Source organism: Takifugu flavidus, chromosome 16, assembly GCF_003711565.1.
Source record: "Takifugu flavidus isolate HTHZ2018 chromosome 16, ASM371156v2, whole genome shotgun sequence".
NCBI classification, from domain to species: domain Eukaryota; kingdom Metazoa; phylum Chordata; class Actinopteri; order Tetraodontiformes; family Tetraodontidae; genus Takifugu; species Takifugu flavidus.
In genome coordinates this window covers 5145395-5164463 of record NC_079535.1, presented here as the reverse complement: position 1 = coordinate 5164463, position 19069 = coordinate 5145395, and the positions used below count along the sequence as shown (strand labels likewise).

Genomic DNA, 19069 nt, shown 5'->3' with positions numbered 1-19069 from the left:
AGGCTAATTTTTTTCCACTGAATTTTTGCACAAAATGATGTGTAAATTGATGGTTTTGTAGCTTTATCAGGATTTAATAAAATGAGTTTACTTGTATGTCAGTTTAACCTCATTCTTCTATTCCGATGAGTTTATGAATGACCAAAATGGCATTTTCCAAAAATTAGTTATATACTGTATGTAAGGTAAAGAATCTACATGTGGTATCATTACTTTATTAAATATACCTTTTACCTACGGTATTTGTAACTGAATCTTAAGAGTTTAAAGCAATGTACAATGTACAAGAGCTATAATCTCGAGTAGAATAACTTTAAACTCTCGGTATGATTATGTGCCGTGCAAATTGGCCAATATTACAGTTGTTTTGCTATTGCTTGCATAATATTGACGCGTTTTACAACGTTAAACAGCAGCGAAGTTATTATCAAGCCTACGTTTGTTCTTTGGCGAGTGCCATAGCGGTGACGTCATGCGCTGCTGTTTCCTCGACCAATCAAAGAAGACCTTCGTCCAAATACTTCCGGGTTGCTTCCACACTTGTCTTTCCACCGGAGCGACTGGTGTGAGCAGATACCACAGGGCAGAACACCACGTAGACTTTAGGCTAACCAAGATTAAAAGGTACCAATGGCGAGTTGTTTAGCTTAACGTGTACCCCGTTGTCTGGTGCAGTTAGCGATAGTTTATGTTTTATCTTTTTTAGTTTCACATACTCAACAGCAACAAAATTGCTAGTTGTGTTTTCAGTCAGCCAGTTGCTAATGTTAGCATGGTGTGTTTGAATGAGCGTTTCTAGAGTAGTTTATAATAAAGAATTGAACTACTTACAATAAAATAGCTTAGACTTTATTATTGACTATGTTTGTCACTAATAGTACTCGCATTGTGTGATGGGTTGAGGAATGGTCATAATATAACACATTTATCATTTACATAGATGCCCCCCAAAAAGGGAGAAGCTCCTAAACAGCCTCCTTTGATTGGACGTTTTGGAACTTCCCTGAAAATTGGAATTGTGGGATTACCAAATGTCGGGTAGGTTTAGGGTTTCCACACATGTTCCACAGTCTTTAGATATTTGTAAACTGTGTTGTGTGTGAATGACCCAGCATAATGACCGTGTCCACCTCAGGAAATCCACATTTTTCAATGTGCTGACCAAAAGCCAAGCTGCTGCAGAGAACTTCCCATTCTGCACAATTGATCCCAACGAGAGCAGGGTACCTGTGCCAGATGAGCGCTATGATTTCCTCTGCCAGTACCACAAACCAGCAAGGTGCATGCATCTTTCCAATATCTGCAGCAACGTTTGTGCAGCATCCATACAATTGCCTCATTGATTCCTGGATTTGCCTTTACAGTAAGGTTCCAGCTTTTTTAAATGTTGTGGACATCGCTGGGCTGGTGAAGGGAGCCCACTCCGGACAGGGACTCGGAAATGCTTTTCTTTCCCACATCAATGCCTGCGATGCTATCTTCCACATGACCCGTAAGTTCTAGTTTCTCTTTTTTGGACCTGGGCTGGAGCCTATTTCAGCTGCCTTTGGGCACGAGAGTATTGTTAATGTGTTGCCTTATTTTAATTGTATTTAAGCCGTCTTTCCAAGCGACTTTGCTGTTTTCCTTCAGGTTCCTTTGATGATGAGGATATCATTCACGTTGAGGGCAACGTTGACCCTGTGCGCGACATCGAGATCATTCATGAGGAGCTGCGGCTAAAGGACGAGGAAATGATCGCTCCCATCATTGATAAGCTGGAGAAAGTTGCTGTCAGAGGAGGGGACAAGAAACTCAAACCCGAATACGTGAGGGAAACCTGCACACTCTATATAGCTCTGTATCATGTGTGTCACTGAAGAAGAAAGTAGATTCCTGCTACATATTACCTTACTTCTTTCACTTCAGGACATCATGTTGAAGATAAAAAACTGGGTAGTGGAAGAAAAGAAACATGTCAGATTTTACCACGACTGGAATGACAAAGAGGTAAAAATGTTTGCACATATTTTCTGTCTTTCTCACAGCTGTTAAAATAATTTATCCACATTTAGCTCAGGTTGGGTTGTCTTTGAAAACATTCTTTAGAGCATCCATTTAATTATCTCATGCGTTACCACTGGTGTGTGTGTGTGTGTGTGTGTGTGTGTCCAGTGGGTGTTAATGCCTCCCTAGTCAAGCGTTTACTTCAGCTATTATAATCAGTGTAACCACAGTTCACTGGAATCAGCTCGTGATGAGTGGGTCTGTGGCCCTGGGAAGAAAAAATGATTGAAATGAGAGTTGCATGATCTGTATTGTCTGAAATTCTCTCCACAGATTGATGTGTTGAACAAGTACCTGTTCCTGACATCCAAGCCCATGATCTACCTTGTTAATCTCTCAGAGAAAGATTACATCAGGAAAAAGAACAAGTGGTAAACTTTGCTTTTTTACCCTCCAGGCTGCTTCTGTCCATTGTTAAACATTCAGAATAAGTGACCTCAATGTTTGTTCATCCCAGGCTGGCAAAAATCAAGGAGTGGGTAGATGCTCATGACCCCGGTGCACTAGTGATCCCATTGAGTGGCGCTTTTGAGTCTAAACTGCTGGACATGGAGGAAGAGGAGAAGATTAAGTGCTGTGAGGAACAGAAGACACAGAGGTGGGACATTGACACTATATGGTTTATATTAAGAACTCCCGCTTAAAGCTTATATTTATTTATCACTCTTTAGTGAAAAATGTGTATTTTACTCACATTATACTCAGATTTTGTCAAACTACAGCTGTTTACATCCATAAGTTTAGGTGACTTAATAATGTCTTCAATGTTTCCTGTATAGCCTGAAATTCACAGTTGTGTATATGTTTGTGATCTGACTTTATTATTACGGATGGTGATTATGGATCGTGTGTTTCGTTAGTGTTCTGACCAAAATAATCAAGGCAGGGTATGCAGCACTGCAGTTGGAATACTTCTTCACAGCTGGACCAGATGAGGTGCGAGCATGGACCATCAGGGTAAGAACGGCTTTTTGTTCAGGATTCTGAAGCGTGTTTACAGCTTATTGAGTGTTTTTATCAACTTTCTTGATGCTAATTTTCCCATTTAAACTCAAATTCATGCCAGATATGCTTGTATAACAAAAATTTGAACGTACAGCAACATTATCTTCACAATATTCCGCTGTTTTTCTCCTTCAGAAAGGGACCAAGGCCCCCCAGGCTGCAGGAAAGATCCACACTGACTTTGAAAAAGGCTTCATCATGGCTGAGGTGATGAAGTTCAGTGACTTCAAGGAGGAGGGAAGTGAAAGTGCAGCCAAGGTGTGTTTTTATGTTGATAAAGTCATTGCAGTACTTAGATTAAACATTTCCGAACAGTATTTAATCACTTTTAACCCATTTGCACAGGCTGCTGGCAAATATCGGCAACAAGGCCGGAATTACATCGTGGAAGATGGAGACATCATCTTTTTCAAATTCAATACACCCAATGCACCAAAAAAGAAACCATAAGTTGGCACTGTCATAAGAGGATCAACTCGCAGTTTAGTTGGGGCCCCAGAGAGCTTCACTGACTGCTGGTTTCCACACTTCTCTTTTGGATTCAAGATCAGACGCACTCGTGTGACCAGAATCAGTTTTTAATTCTAATTATATTCCTGGAACAGCAAAATCAACTAACACCTTCCATGGGTGCCATTGGACCAGTTTTTATTTTAATTAGAAGACATTTCCAATAGGAAAACGGCTTTTTCGGACTCATTCTTGTTTTCTAGCATCTTTTCGGCGAAAGAACTCCTCGTCAGCAGAGTTCGGTTGTCGCAGCTTTTCTGACTGTACACCTTCATTGCAGACAAGTGCTTAATGGGCCGGGCCGCTCTGTCAAAAAACAATGTGTCGATGTGTAAGAGAATGGAAACCAACACTCTGTGTGACAGCTCAGCCCATCACGATGCTGTATCCTCAGCGGGGGCATTTATTTTAGAAAAAACAAAAGCAGGCAGAACTGGAAATGCCTAAAAATTAACTGTCTCTTTCATATTGTTTGCTGCCTGCTGCAGTGGACAATTCTGTGTGGACCTTGTGGACTATACTTCAGCTAAAAATTACTCACTGCCTCTGTGGTGTGAATGTCAATGCATTACAAATGCTTTCATCAGACATCTTGCCAAATTGTGGACAAATGGATATTAAAAAAGATCAAAGAATGCCACCATATATGTGCTGTCCAATAAAGGAGACAAACATGCTGCTGCATTATGTTTCTACTTTTGTCAGGTTTGGGTGCAGTAATGTATGTAAATATCATAGTTTATATCTAAATGAATAAAAAAACACGCTTATGGCCACAGAAAAGCTTTTAAATAGTTGGTGGCCAAGGAAAGTGAATATGCATAAATACTGTATATTTGGGGACTTGTCTGAGAATTATTTCACAGCTTTGAGCAACATTTCAATCAGCGAGTTAATGTGTTTTTATTGATGTGCAATATTTAAACAGCAAACGTCCTTTTTAAAACATACCAATATGGTCCACACACTTCTGGGTTAAGACTAACTAAATAGTTAAATCAGAATGATGGTAGTGTTAATATTGGTGGGGTGATGAAGGGACACAGTGTGAGAGAGGAATTTGGGTGTGATAATCTCACCCACATACAGTAGTGTTCTTCATCATCCTACCATTCAGTTGTGTTGCATTAGCTACCCATCGCCCATCTATTTGGCTCATATTCCTCTGACTCAAAGACAACAGATATCTCAGCTGTAACGAAAGAAGAGGAATTTGTCCAGGCTCCAAACTCTGGGATGGTCACATCCAACAAGCATTAGTTGCTTCCACTTGGGAGTCTTCCCACCCAGCTGTGCTGTGGTATAACATCTGGAAAGGAGGTTAAAGCCAACAGCATGCAATTATCAGGTAAAAGTTTTGTTTTCTAAAAAAGATTTACAGCAGATTTCCAGGTCAGAAGGATTTTAAATGCACAGTCATCCTTGAGGTCATCCCACGGATAAGTGCTGATGGAAGATTTACACTCTTCACACTTCTCATATAATGTGATAACAAACACAGTATAATAGCATGTCTTAATCCATCCTGCAGCTGTCGGGGACAGCCAGGCCCAGGTTGCTCACGGAGGTCAAAATTAGATAGAAAGCGATAACACTAAAACAATGCAGCTCCTTTAGTTTGATTATTATTTCTGATTGTTTGATATTGCAGGCTAAAGAAGCGAGTTGCAAAGCAGTAATTTGTGTGTCCAGCAACACTTGGCAGTGGGTACAGCCCATAAAACAGAGACAGACACAAAGATCTACAGAGATATGAGGCCAGAAAACTAACCTGATTGCAAAAAAAACCCCTAAAAATGGCATGTCGTAAATGGAATGCCTCTTGGTATGTGCTTTACTGCAGGTATTATTTTAATAATTACACTACATCCCACAATGTTTAAGATTAATCATTGTTTATATTTTGGGTTTTTTTCTCCGCTTTGAGATACAACTTCATGGTGTTTCTTGCAAAGCCAAAGAAGCCGAACGCCTGTGGTACACGTGTCCCGGCAGCAGTCAGGCCAGTCTGAGAAAAGCCTTGACAGGATGACGGTCTTGTGCGAGGTGTTACCTAATTGTAACTGTGTGTGTGGTTCTTATACATCTCTGGGTGCAGGTGGAACAGAACAAAGGGCCAAAAATAGATACTTACCTGTTGCTTTATCGGATTTGATCTTTCTTTTACCCAGTGGCTGTTTCTTTTACAGCTACACCAGTTAAGTTTGACCACGGGTGGCAAAACCGTAGAAGAGGATATTTTATATTAGGGTTGGTTATACTGGTTAAAGATTTGAAAATGATACTTTTTAATAAAGAATATTTACAACAAGTATTAACAAGTAACAAGTATTTAAAGAATATAACAGAAAAATGAATAGAAAATAATGATTTACCCCCAAAAATGGAAAAAGGATTGAATTGAGAGCTGAACGTTCTCTGAAATTCTCTCCACAGACTGGGGCATTGAAAACAATTAGTGAAATCTCTCATAGAAAGATTAAATTGGGAAGAAAAGAACATGCGGCAAATGTGTTTCCTTTCATTATTTCCTCAGAATCTTTTTTTCTTTTAATATTCATAATAATAACCAAACTATCTCTATCTGCTCATCTCTCTCTATTTGATGGTCCTGTTGGTAAAAAGGGAGTTGGGAGATGCTTCGGACCCCAGAGCTTTAATGGCTAAACTGCTGAACACAGAGGCAGATGAGTAAGAGCTGTGAGAAACAGAGGTGATAGAAAGAATATCTGGTTGAAATTAAAGCTAATATTTATTTGTCTGGTTGTGTTTTACCAGGGCTGTTGTATAACAGGAAATTGATTGTATAGCAACATTACCTTCACATTTGGAGCTGAGATGTTGAATATTCTGCTGTTTTCCTCTTTCAGAAAGGAACCAAGGCCCCCGAGGCTGCAGAAAAGACCCACACTGACTTTGAAAAGGATTTATCTTGGCTGAGGTGACTTTAAGGAGGGGAGAGAGGGCTTTATCATCTGCTGGTTTCCACACCTCTCTCCTGCATTCAAGGCCCATTTGGTGGTGTGACAGAAACTCTTTTCATGTCTGGAGAAAAATCTGTTTCTAATTCTGAAAATTTGGAACCTTTTAGTAAGTGTCATATGACCAGTTTTTATTTCAATTTGAATATATTTCTGTCACACAAGCCAAACAAGGTTTTCCTGCAGATTCTCTATTTCTCGAGAATCTTTCCTATGAAAGAACTCAAAATAAGCAGAGATCTGAGGTTGCAGCTTATCTGTCATTAGCTGATAGTAAGAACTAATTAGTTGATCAGCACAAATTCATTATATGCAAGTGTTTAATCTGTACAGCTGCTTCGCTGACAGAAAAAAAACCTACAGTATTTCTCATCATATTGACTTGTAAGAGAAAATGAAAACCATCACACTGTGGGACAACTCGGACCAATAATGCCCTGTATTGTCAGCAGTGGGGGTTAGTGTAGACAAAAGCAGGCAGAACTGGAAATGCCTGACCACAACAAATTCACACACAGCCTTTATTTGGTTTGGACTGCCTAAAGTGTAACAGTCTCTTTTATATTCTGCTTGTTTCGGAAACCTGTGAAGACCGCGTATTGGCTAAAAATGACTTGCTGCCTATGAGGCGTGAATGTCATTGTTTTTATTTCGAACATATGTGTTAAATACAACACATATGTCGCCATATTGTGGAAAAACATACACATTGCTTTAAATATTAAAAAACTATTTAAAAAAAAAAAAAGATAAAAGAATGACGCATTTCATTAAACTTGACGAACGTGCCTGGGCGGAAGTGGAGTATGTGGAATCACGTGACCACCGACGAACTGTGCGGCTCGAAACAGCATAACAAACATTTCGTTTATTTGTTACCAGAAAAAGCAAATAAACATAATAAATAGAAGCTCTGGATAACTGATACTTTTTTTTTAATCGAATTGTGTCACTCGTGATGGGGAAATCATCAAGCACGGCGACACCGTCCCCCAAGCGAAGCCGACTCGAGAACTCTCCCGGAACTGTTTCACTTTGCGCGAACATTGGAGACATTTTAGAATCAATAGATCATAAACTGTCCGGTCTCGTTGCCAGACTCTCTCTGGTGGAAACCCTTCACAGAGAGTTCCAGGCACTACGAGAGTCTCTGGAATCCAGAACTTGGGAAGCGACGTTGATGTCGGAGGACGAAACATCCCGGGAAACAGTGGACGGAAGCCCCGGAGGAATTACACGTGTGTCGGCTGAAATTAAAAACACTGAAGAGCCCGTTGTCGATGTTCAGTCACGGAGAATAAGAAAACATTTAGTCATTTCCGGTAACACACAGCAGACAGGAGAAGGTCCAGAACATGCAGTGAACGACTTGACTCAGAAGCAGGTCAAAGTATCAGAAGATACCGTGAAAAACATTATCCTCCATCCTGTCCCCAACCTGGATGGAAAGGAAAAGAATCTGTGCAGATCCAGACCCATCCTTCCAGAAATCCAGGTTAATGCTGTAAACTCAGGACAATATAAAAGAACATATGCAGGTATGTGTGTGCATAATACAAACATGTGTGCATGCATGCTATGTGGATCTCCCCACTTGTCCATTAGTTTTGGCTTAGGGTATGGAAAGACCTCTCAGAATGGCCCACACACACACACAATATATTCATCTTTCTCACCGTTTGAGCTTGCTGATACGTCCCTACACTCTGCCTTGACAGGAAAACTGACCACAAGAAAGATCTCGGTTGTGTTCCCAGCTCAAGAGAGTCCTGTCAAATATTAGCTCCATATCTGCCTTCTCAAAGACTCAGAGGAGGTTCAGTCTCTCTGGTCCCCAACTGCCTGTTCCATAACACAGCGGGATGGGGACAATTCTACCCTCTTGGTCTGAGTGATATGTGAGAGCCATGAATGTATGGTGGTCTCTAGGTGGCCGCAGAAGTACAATCTGGGTTGTCTTTGGAGGGTGGAGGGCAGCTGGGGGGGGCTTTGCAGGGTGTGGTTGCTGGCGGATGATTGGTTTGCCTGTATTTCTGGCTGTTGTGTCTGAGCCCCTGGCCTCATTTGACCAGGGGTTGTGCCTCCCCGTCCCCAGGCGTCCATGTTTGTGTGTGCATACATGTGTATCTGCAGACATAAACTAGTATGCATGTGATAAGCATGTGAGCGTAATGCGAATGAGTGTGTGCAAGAGGGCGTTCTAGTCCTGTCAACCCTCACATAGTGCAAGGGGCATTTGGCATTATGGGTGGCACATGATGATCCTATAGCAGCAGGCAGCGTCTGCAAGGGATTTTGTGCTGTGGATGTTTTGTGCTGTGGATGTTATATTTGTGTATCTGAACACAGCAGCATAGGTTTACACGGGAGTTTGGATAATTTAGTTCACACACTCTTATCAACCTGTCTCCCATTCTTTTAAAAGAACCATACCATATGTTTTCTGTCATCTGCCACATCACCAAACTGAGACATCTTCACTACCCACCAAACCCCAATTAGAAAAAAAGATTTTATGGACAATCATATAACCAATAATCAGTAAAAACAACTACACATATCAACACTTAAACCCCCATATTTTCTGTTTCACTCCTCTTTTTTTCTTTTTTTTACATCAGGGGTGCTGACACTTTTTCAGCATGCAAACTACTTATAAAATGACCAAGTCAAAATGGTCGACCCATTATATTTATTTAGAAAACTATTGAGGATTCTTACAATTTATGTTGATGTACGTTGCATATGTTGCTGGGACTGGGACTTTAGTTCCCTCTTCTTTCTCTTTCTCAGCTCACTTTTCACGGGAATTCGGTGTTGTATTTTCCATGAACAGTCTGAAAATGCCTCTCAACATTTCCCTTCTTTGGTATTGCGATGGTAGACCGGCAGATGAGTCAAATGCACTTTGTATGAGTCCTCGTGCAAAGAAAGTCCTCCTCCCTTCCCGTATGAAAGTGATACGTTTTATTCTTCTTACTTGGCCCCAACTCATTTAATACTTTCTTAAGTTAAAGGGAGAAAAAAAACGAAAGCTAAAAACTTTAGCAGTAACAAACTGACTAGATTGTTAGCTTAGCATGGTGTTTACTGTTTTGCTGGTTGTTGACTGTAATGTGGTGAATTCTGGATAGTTTGAAAAGTCGTCTGTCACAACTATACTACTCTTCCAATTACAGTCAAACAAATCTGCTCCCACCCAGTAGAAAGGTGTGTGCATGAGTAGCAACATCATTACCGTAATTTCCGGACTATAAGCCGCTACTTTTTTCTACACTTTAAACACTGCGGCTTATTCTACGGTGCGGCTTATTTATGTTTTTTTTCGTGGCGCACTATCACAACTATTGTGAATCAGTCATTTTTACTAACCCTCATCAACGTGTAAAATACTAGAAGAAAAGCATATGATGCGACTCTTAAGTTAAAAGCGATCACTCTGCCGCGCGTAATCTTGGCATACATTACGGTAATCAATGGCGAGAAGGTGGAGACGCCCGCCTGAAGAACTGATCGAAAGCAAAAAGACGACAAAAGCTTTTAGACGTAAACATCGCAGGTGGCCCGAGCTTGAAAACGTTCTGGAAGACTGGGTCAACACACAGAGAGCAGGCGGCCGCGGTGTTTCCGCTGTACAAATCAGACGGAAGGCAAAAGCAATCGCCACGGCCATGAAAATAGAAGATTTTAGAGGTGGGCCATCGGGGAGTTTAGATTGTTCATGGTTTGAGTAAAAAAGCATAAACAACATAATTTGTGTGTAGCTGATACAAACGTATATTTCAAGGTAGCTGCATTACAGACACCGTTAGAAAAAAAGCATTTACCCATACAATATATTTGTTTATGTTGCTAAACGGATTAAATTAAGTTAAGAAATCCTGATGTGATAAAAATTGGATTTAAGGCCTCTGTATAAACATACAAGTGAAAAGAGTGGCTGTTGTTTCTTACCTGTCTGTTTGTCACTCGTCAGTGACTCGTCTCTTACGGTAATAAAAACATACTGAATGTTTTCAATCTAATTTTTCATATTACTACGTGGGATACCTGTGGCTTAAAATCCGGTGCAGCTTGTATAAGTACAAAATTGATTTTCTTTCTAAAATTAGATTATGCGCTCTGTAGTCCGGAAATTACGGTAGATGTTGTGTTCCTCTTTGGTGGACCCTCAAACCATGATGGCATCTATCATGGTTTCCTCTCATGGTATTTACTCAAATACCATGTGGATCATTTGGTGATACAACTTAAAAACGGGAAGTGTTTTTCAGTGATTGGCAGTATCCATTCGTCATCTGTGTCCTCTGACAGTTCCAGCACGTCCTGTTTGAGCACAGCCTGCCTCTCCCTCAAGTGTGCATTCTTTTTTCTTAGTGGTCCCTGAGAAAAGCCCTTTGCATCAGGCTTTGTCTTGCCAGGGTTATTGCAGGCGTCATCCCCACGTGTCATCTCTTGTGTGTATGTGTCCCCCCCGTCCTGTGTCCCTCCCGTCCTGTGTCCCCCCCTCCTGTCTTCCTCACACTGGGGCCCCGTGTGTTCAAGGGACTTGATACTAGGATCAGACTAGACAAATTTAGCCCGATATTGACGAGTGTGACGTATCCTCGAATGTGTCCCTAGATGTCACATATTGCCCTGCCCCCCCCAACTTGTGCCCCTGCTCTTGGTGAGAGAGCACATGATGATCAGTTGGGGGTGGGGGGTGGCGAGGTGGTTGTCAGTGTCATAGTCATAGTGTGGCCACTTGCTGGCACAAGACACCGAGCTACTTTATTGACAGTGCGGCTCACATAGCGACTGTGGTGACCGACTAACTACATGGTGCAGTGTGATACGGGTTCACCCTCTCCGCTCCTCTTCAGAGAGGCAGTGCTTGCTGGTTTGGTTATGCGTCTCTGAATAGTGGTTTCACGCCACCCACACACTCACAGACTCTTTGCACACTACACATGGTGAATGACCTAAATGGTGAGTTGTTACTTCATTTGGCTTGATTTTGTTCTTCAGTTTAATAAAGTAATTTGGTTTAAACATGTACATGATGTTGCCTCCCTTTCTTCTGTTGAGACATTGAGCCAGGTCATGACTCAGGTCTTTCCAAATGGTGGACTTTTGTTTGGCAGGTGTTCACCTTCACATCTTTACAGGCGCTCTTCTCTTTTTTTGTCTGTGTGAGATTCTGCCTGCCTTTCTCTTGGGAATCCTTTTTTCCGGTCGGCCCTTTGCTTTTACGGCTGCACAGCTGTGCCTTCCCTCTGCAGCTTCTTTATCTGTGCCCATGTGGTCTGCACTCCACACATTTGCACCACCTTTTCCAGATATATTTTCATATAGCACCCCTTTCCTTCAACGCATGCTGTGGAAGCCATGTGACTATTTTGTCCTCAATCAGATGGTCTTTTAAATTGCCAAATTTGCAGGACTTGATCTGCATCACATTTATCAAACTGTGCTCCTTGAGTCTAATCACAAGCAAAAACGTGTATCTCTCATACATTTATATACATACATACATATCTCTCAGACGTTTGTGCTTGGTACAAAGTACTCATCAAACTTCAGCATTATTATGACATCTAGTTTAATCTCACGTCACTTATGTGGAAGCGGGTGTAGATTTGCTCCTCGCCAATCACGTGCAGGAGAAAGGACACTTTCTTCATTTTCGCCATCCCTGCCGGCTCCACTGGCCTCAGAGTAGAAGTTGAACTTGTGCTTGAACCGCTTAAAGTTTTGAGCGAGATTTCCATCAAACTTCATTGATGATGTTGGATTAAGCAAATTGCGTTGCTCTGACTTATTCAGGTGATTTTATGCTGTGTGCTGCCACTCACTGTAGCTAAGTTCCCATGCACAGTTCCCATCTCCATCGTTGGAGTGCATCAGACTTGACTGCCACAGCACTTCTGACACCATGGTGTCACTCAATGAACGTACCAGCACGGAGTTTTTACTGACCAACTTCAGGTCAGCATATTCTACTATGCGCTGTTACTCTCTTTCAGTGACCAATACAATAGTAGTTTTGCCATATGTACAAAGATTCACAAAGATTTTTAAGAATACTTGAACCTCAAAGCAGGTAACTTCCTGTGACCAGTAGGTGGTGCTATAAGCACGACTCAATATTGCTGGATAAGTCTGTTCATTGTTTCAATAATCAGAATAATAATAATAAACCGTAAAGGACAACTTGTATATGTTTATTAATGTATTGCCAAAGTATTGGACTTGGTATTGGCAGATACTCAAAATCAATTGACTTGGATTTGGGACAAAAATGTGATGGGGGCTCCCTCATAAATATATCAATTTATTTCTTTGAATGGTTGTAATAATTAAGCTAGATATCTGAAAATTAAACTACAGAAAAAATATGGCAAAAGGTTTTGACTTTTTTTTTTTTTTTTAAAAAGTGGGTAGACAAGGTAAAATTGTGTGAAAGGTCTATGAATTGTTTCACAGCTTCAAGCATCCTTCAAATTGAATAAATGGTTACAACACTTAATTGAAACAACTAAAAAAACCTGACAAGTTTTGATTTTATGTATGTCAAAAGATTTTTGTATTGATAAGTACAATACAAAGTAAGAAAAAACTTTGGAAGACAACTTTTGTTTCGAGTATGATTATAGTCATAAAAATAATTAAACTTTGTTTTGGTTCAATTCAACACTTGAGAAAAATAGACCCACTTTTCTCTATTCTGTCACAAACTTTCTATAATCACAATCTTTATAATCTAAACGTGATTTTAACTATGAGTGAATTCCCAAACGTAAGAACATTTGAATTAACATCTCAGCGTTCAAACTATCCCTGCGTATAATTTAACTGCATTCCATCTCTTCTCTCTTGTAACAACAGGAAATACACGTACTATAAATGTTTCTGACGTTCAACGTAGCCAATAAGAATTGCCGAGCCTCTGTCTCAGCCAATCAGGAAGGAGAAGAAAGGCGGGACGTCCTGTAATGTGATGCAAATTCGACGGTCAAGCTTGTTAGTCCCACCTTTTTGTGTTTCCCGCACCGTCAATCAAAATAGAAAAAAAAATCGACCCGAATTCACCGATCAACACTAGCCCGCCTTTGATAAAATAATCATGTTTGGAGTTTAGTAGGTCCAATAATCCTTTCGATTACTACCATTCACGCTATGACTGGTACGTAAACATTTAGCGCATCGAAGCGTGCAACTAATCGGTGAGTTTGTATAACCTACAGCGAAGCAAACGGCGTCTTTTATCTTTTGCGCTCCTGCTAACTAGCTAGCTATGGTTAGCTAACTGAGCTAGCTTCCTAGCCACTGGGTTGACAAAGTAAACACTCAATTTAGTCCGAAATTACTTTAGAATATCCACTGCAAAGTTGATTTTCGCAGTCAGCACCGTTTGGACTGGAGAGTGGGGATGCTTTGTGAGCTTTTCTGGCAGGCAGAAGTTGAAGATTACAGAGTTTTGCTGAGTTTCCCCCTCTCTCCCTGCTAGCGCCAGAGCAGCCTCTGAAACAAGGAGAAATGGCGTCCGCGGACGTGGACAGCAGTCAAAGCGAGTTTCTGCAACCCACCGGCGCAGCGGAAACACAGGTATCCGACATTTTCTACCTCGTCTGTCTCGCCTGCTTTCGATTGCTGGTTATGTATTTGAGAGCATGAAGTTCACACGTTTTAAATTTTGATGGCATGGGGCGAAAGCCGTACACTTCCTGTGTTCCCCTCAATAACGGCCACCCACTTTACCCCTGTAAAACCCGCCCATAGTGGGTAGGACACTGAAGTTAGTCACTTGGGTCGGCTCGCTGGAAGATAGCCGGTGTACCGTGAGCGGGGAAGACGTTTGGGTGTGCTAATAATGCCTACACAGCGTCCATAATCAAACAGTACTATCCGGTTGTGTTGCATTAGCCACCCATCCCCCACCCCATTCTCTCAACCGGTTCTGAGCCTGTTAGCCTTTAGGCTGTGTTTACGGATGCATCTCCCTGGAGGCTCTTTTATCATCCATTATTTGCTGCAGGAAAAATCCTACATTTACCTCCACCCCCTGCCCGGTTGTGGGTTACTTTTGCTGGATCAGAATTTTGGTGATTACAGAACTGATTTGCAGACAGCAGCCAGCGTGGCTCCCTTTCACGGTGATCTCATGTAAAGGTGAATTGGCTGGCTGAATGAAACGGCTCTTTGTAATCTGAATACTCTTTTGATCTGCAGACAACAGATATGTCGGCTATTCAGATGACGGGTTCAGACCGATGGGAGGTGGTAACGCCTGTCTCGGCCGGAAAGGAGGACCACGGAGTTGTTCACGTTCCAAACTCTGGCATCGTCACGTCCAACGGACAGTATGTGCTTCCGATCGGAAGTCTTCCCAGCCAGCCCGTTTATGTCACAGCAGCTGGTAATGAAGTTACGGCCAATGGCGTTTCAGGAATCCAGTATCAGGTAGTGTTCCTAAATACCTATAAACACCAAAGGGCCCCACTCAGGTTTAACCTCATCATCCAACCATTCTATAGGTTATTCCACAGATCCAAAATCCTGATGGGACACTTGCAGGTTTCTCAGCACAAGGATTGGACGATGGCACAGGGCACATCCAGCTCCTGCAAGATGGAAGCCAAGGTAACATCGGAATCAGCTGCGCCACGACAGGAGCCACGGACCTCCTGACGCAGGCGGGACAAGTACCCTCAATCCAAGGCCTCCCGCTGGCTGGAGGGTCAGCGTATACCGGCACCGTACCTGTAGGGCTGCCCAGCAACATCACATTTGTACCTATAAATAGTTTGGATCTGGAGTCTCTGGGGCTCACCGGAGCGCAGACAGTTCCCATCGCCACAGGGGTCACGGCAGAAGGTCAGCTGATCATGAGCGGTCAGGCGCTGGAGAGTCAAGGTCAGGACGCCAGTGCCAAACAGCACCTGGTTACCGTGAGCAACGCCAGCAACAACCCAGAACTCTATGTGCCAACCACCACCTCTTCCAACACCTCCCTTCCTGAGACTATAGATGGCACTGGGGTTCTGACCCAGGCGACCGCCGTGTCTGCAGGGGTGTCGGATCCATCTTCCTCAGCTAACTTTAACTCTCATAATCACCTGCAGCAAATACAGGTCAGAACATGTGATTTCTCTCTTCGGTGTTCAAGCAGAAGGAAAAATAAATGTTGTGTTCATTTCTTTAGTCTCTGTTGTGTCAAAGATGCAAGAATTGCAAGTTAATTGTTCGGGTAATAGGTGGTTAATTAGTTGGTTAATCATGTTAAAACCTCCAGGAAAAAAAGGGGTTGCTGATCCCTAAAAATGAGTTTGTGCATTGGTGTCTCTTTGATGCTCGGAGCCACAGAGTTTAGATAATTACTGCATATTATAATAAAAGATTGATTCATATCCAGGTTTTTATTTCCTGGAGTGTGTTTGTTGTCCAAAGCTAATTAGAGGGCAGATGTGTAGTTCAGGGGCTTTTTCTGGCTTCTTTTGTTCAGCTGTCACACATATTTTTGCAGCCTGTGGGAAACGCTGGAGTTTGTAATTGATTAACAGAAACGATCCAAGACCTCCCAAACCTCTGCTCTGGCTTTTTCTCTTTTTCAAGTTTTGTGCTTTGCTATTTCCCTGTGCTGCAGGTCTCGTCCGCTAATGCCACCACCATCTCACAGCCCATCCTGCAGCTGTCCGGGGACAGCCAGGCCCAGGTCGCCCAAGTGGCTCAGGGTCAGGACCTGAATGCAGCAGCAGGTCAAACTCTACAGAGTGTGCAGCTGGTCAACCCAGGAACCTTCCTCATCCAGGCCCAAACCGTCACTGCTACAGGCCAGATCCAGTGGCAGACATTCCAGGTGAGCGACCGCCAGAGTGCAGGGTGTTGGCGCTTCTGTTGGAGATGTCAGGGGGTGTTTACGCCGCCGTCTGTGCAGGTTCAGGGTGTCCAGTCGCTGCAGGGGCTCCAGTTGCCTCAGGGACAGGGTCAGACACAGCAGCTGACCTTGGCCCCAGTCCAGACTCTTCCACTGGGCCAAACGGGACAGGTCAGTTTGCCCAACCTGCAGACGGTCACTGTGAACTCGGTGTCACAAGGAGTTCAGTACACACACGGAGAGGACGCAAAGAGTCCAAGCGGTACGTTCACCTCCAGACACCTTCACACACGTCCCTCGTCTGAAGGTCACCGTGACTAATCTGCTGACCCCACCCGTGGTCCAGGTATTCACATCAAAGAGGAGCCGGACTCAGAAGAGTGGCAGCTGAGCGGAGATTCAACACTAAACCCCAGTGACCTCAACAACCTGAACATGATGGGAGATGGAGACATGGAGATGCAGAGCGAGGGCAAGAGGCTACGCAGGGTGGCCTGCACCTGCCCCAACTGCAAGGAGTCGGGCGGAAGGTCGGGGGAGCTCCGCCAAAACGTTCAGATTTCCTGAGAACGTGGAGGCTCACCTTTCATTCCCTCGTGTCTCGCAGGGGTTCGGGTATGGGGAAGAAGAAGCAGCATATATGCCACATTGCTGGTTGTGGCAAGGTGTACGGGAAGACGTCTCACCTCCGGGCCCACCTTCGCTGGCACAGCGGAGAGCGACCCTTCGTCTGCAACTGGATGTTCTGCGGAAAGAGATTCACCAGGAGTGATGAGCTGCAGAGACACCGGAGAACACACACGGGTGAGAGCAAACTCTTTGTCTCCTATAGAAGACACCGTTAAAATAGTACAGAATTTTTAATATTTGAATCTGGGTAAGGGCCAGATTTGCTTTTAAGAAGCCCTTGATTATATTATACACATATTGTACAGCATACATACAGTAATCTTACCTTAATTCCTGCTTGGGCCTTGAAATAAATGTCATTTTCCCCATTTATGACGCGAAGAGCGCCATCTGGCGGTCAGTTCTGGTATAGGTAATAAAGGCCGTCTTCCACAGGAGTCAAATCAAAGCTGAACTGTTTGTGTGATAAGTGATGAGATGCTGCTGGAGCTGATGTCCGTCTGTGTCTCCCAGGAGAGAAGAAGTTTGTGTGCATGGAGTGCTCCAAGAGGTTCATGCGCAGCGACCACCTGGCCAAGCATATAAAGACTCATCAAAATAAAAAAGGCATTCCGGTCACATCTCCGCCCACCGCCGACGCCGTCATCACCTCCGACGGCACCACGCTCATCCTTCAGACCACCGGCGGCCACGACCACGTGGGCAATCAGGAGATCCCCTTACAGCTGGTCACAGTGGCTCCCAGCGAGGTGATGGAATGAGGAGGTGAACAGGAGCGAGGGGCATTTTCTGTGTTTTTTTCCTTTTTTTTTAAAGAACTGACCTATCACAGGACCTCTTGGGCTTTTCTCTTTCACTCTTACCCCCTTTTTTTAAAAAAAACAAAACATATGACTATATGCGTAAATATATATGACAAATATATATATTTTAAGTAAGAGTTATGACCTTATGTTTGTTTTTTGCAGTCTTTTTATAGGCGGGCAAAAAATGACATGAAAATGTGTTCACTATGTACACGTGTAAACACACTCACACACACACACTCACACACACACACACTAACACTCAACAGCAACATGAATACGCGACACAAACGAAATGCCTTATTTTGTATCATACTCTTGTATAAAATGCTGGAGGTGCATGTGTTTTTTAAAGCTTTGCAGATGAAGTAACCGTGTTGATTAAAAGGAAGCAGAACCTCTGCAGAGTTCTGACGTCACTCGAGCCGTCTCTTTGAAGCAGCGCCGCGTCCTCGCCAGGCCGCCGCTCTGCTGAGGCCATACATCTTCATCTTAGAGATCCGGGGGGGGACGCTCGGTACCAATCAGTCAAAGCTGAGGTTACTCTGCGACGGCGGCCCAGGATGGCGACGCCGCGCGGTGCTGGTTGAAGCAGGGGAAGGTTTATTAGCTGGGGTCACTCAGCTGATAGGAAGCCGGTGTTTTACAGGCGTGACGGGAAGGCGAGCCGCCAACATCTGTCCTCACAAGCACGACGTCCGCTGTGAAGATCCACGTCAAGACACGTCCCCCCATATTCTTTTTTGTAAATCTATGTCCACTTATTTTGCCGATCTTTGTGTTGTGCTACGCCGAAGCCACATGGCGATTGTTTTATTTTTTTAAGCGTGGAGCTCGGCCGCGGGGGGGGGAGCCGAGTTTTGTTTTGTTTTTCTCGCAATGCAAAGAAATGGATGCAACCAATCAGCTTCGGTTTCATCAAACATTCCAGTTGGACGCCAGATGATCCAGGACTGGTTCGGCAATAACTCCTGTCTGATCCAGACCACAAGGTTTGGAGGAGAACAATCACGCCATTGTTTTAATTTTATTTGAATTAATGTAATCCTTCCTGTTTGTCCTCATGTTTATAGTATTCATTTACATGTATGTTATCTTATTTTCACGTTGTTCATAGAAGCCATTATTACTTAGTTAACTGAATTTGTTGTATCAACTTATTTTAATTTTTTTTTTTTTTAAGAATTGGTGTAAAAATTGAATGTTACATTTTGTAAAACATTTTTTCAAAT

At 43.0% G+C, this 19069-nt stretch overlaps 2 protein-coding genes across 4 annotated transcripts; both read left to right on the top strand.

The window, feature by feature from the left end:
• The first annotated feature begins 483 nt into the window (after positions 1–483).
• LOC130540420 (obg-like ATPase 1) lies at positions 484–4238 on the top strand. Its single transcript, XM_057059554.1, has 11 exons — positions 484–624; positions 941–1038; positions 1136–1279; positions 1365–1492; positions 1633–1808; positions 1909–1989; positions 2320–2417; positions 2504–2644; positions 2907–3003; positions 3187–3309; positions 3397–4238. The coding sequence occupies exons 2-11, from the start codon at positions 941–943 to the stop codon at positions 3499–3501; spliced, it is 1191 nt and encodes a 396-aa protein (XP_056915534.1). The 5' UTR covers positions 484–624; the 3' UTR covers positions 3502–4238.
• Positions 4239–7382: 3144 nt separating this feature from the next.
• Positions 7383–18256, top strand: LOC130540395 (transcription factor Sp3-like). Of its 3 annotated transcripts, none has more exons than XM_057059504.1 (9): positions 7383–8080; positions 14035–14132; positions 14757–14987; positions 15062–15658; positions 16171–16383; positions 16462–16663; positions 16748–16931; positions 17009–17205; positions 17545–18256. In XM_057059504.1, exons 1-9 carry the CDS (start codon positions 7501–7503, stop codon positions 17790–17792), a joined length of 2550 nt encoding a protein of 849 aa, XP_056915484.1. In that variant the 5' UTR covers positions 7383–7500; the 3' UTR covers positions 17793–18256. The 3 variants fall into 3 exon arrangements, with proteins under 3 accessions (XP_056915484.1, XP_056915485.1, XP_056915486.1); XM_057059505.1 differs by lacking the exon at positions 7383–8080 and adding an exon at positions 13222–13710; XM_057059506.1 differs by lacking the exon at positions 7383–8080 and adding an exon at positions 13229–13750.
• Positions 18257–19069: the final 813 nt, after the last annotated feature.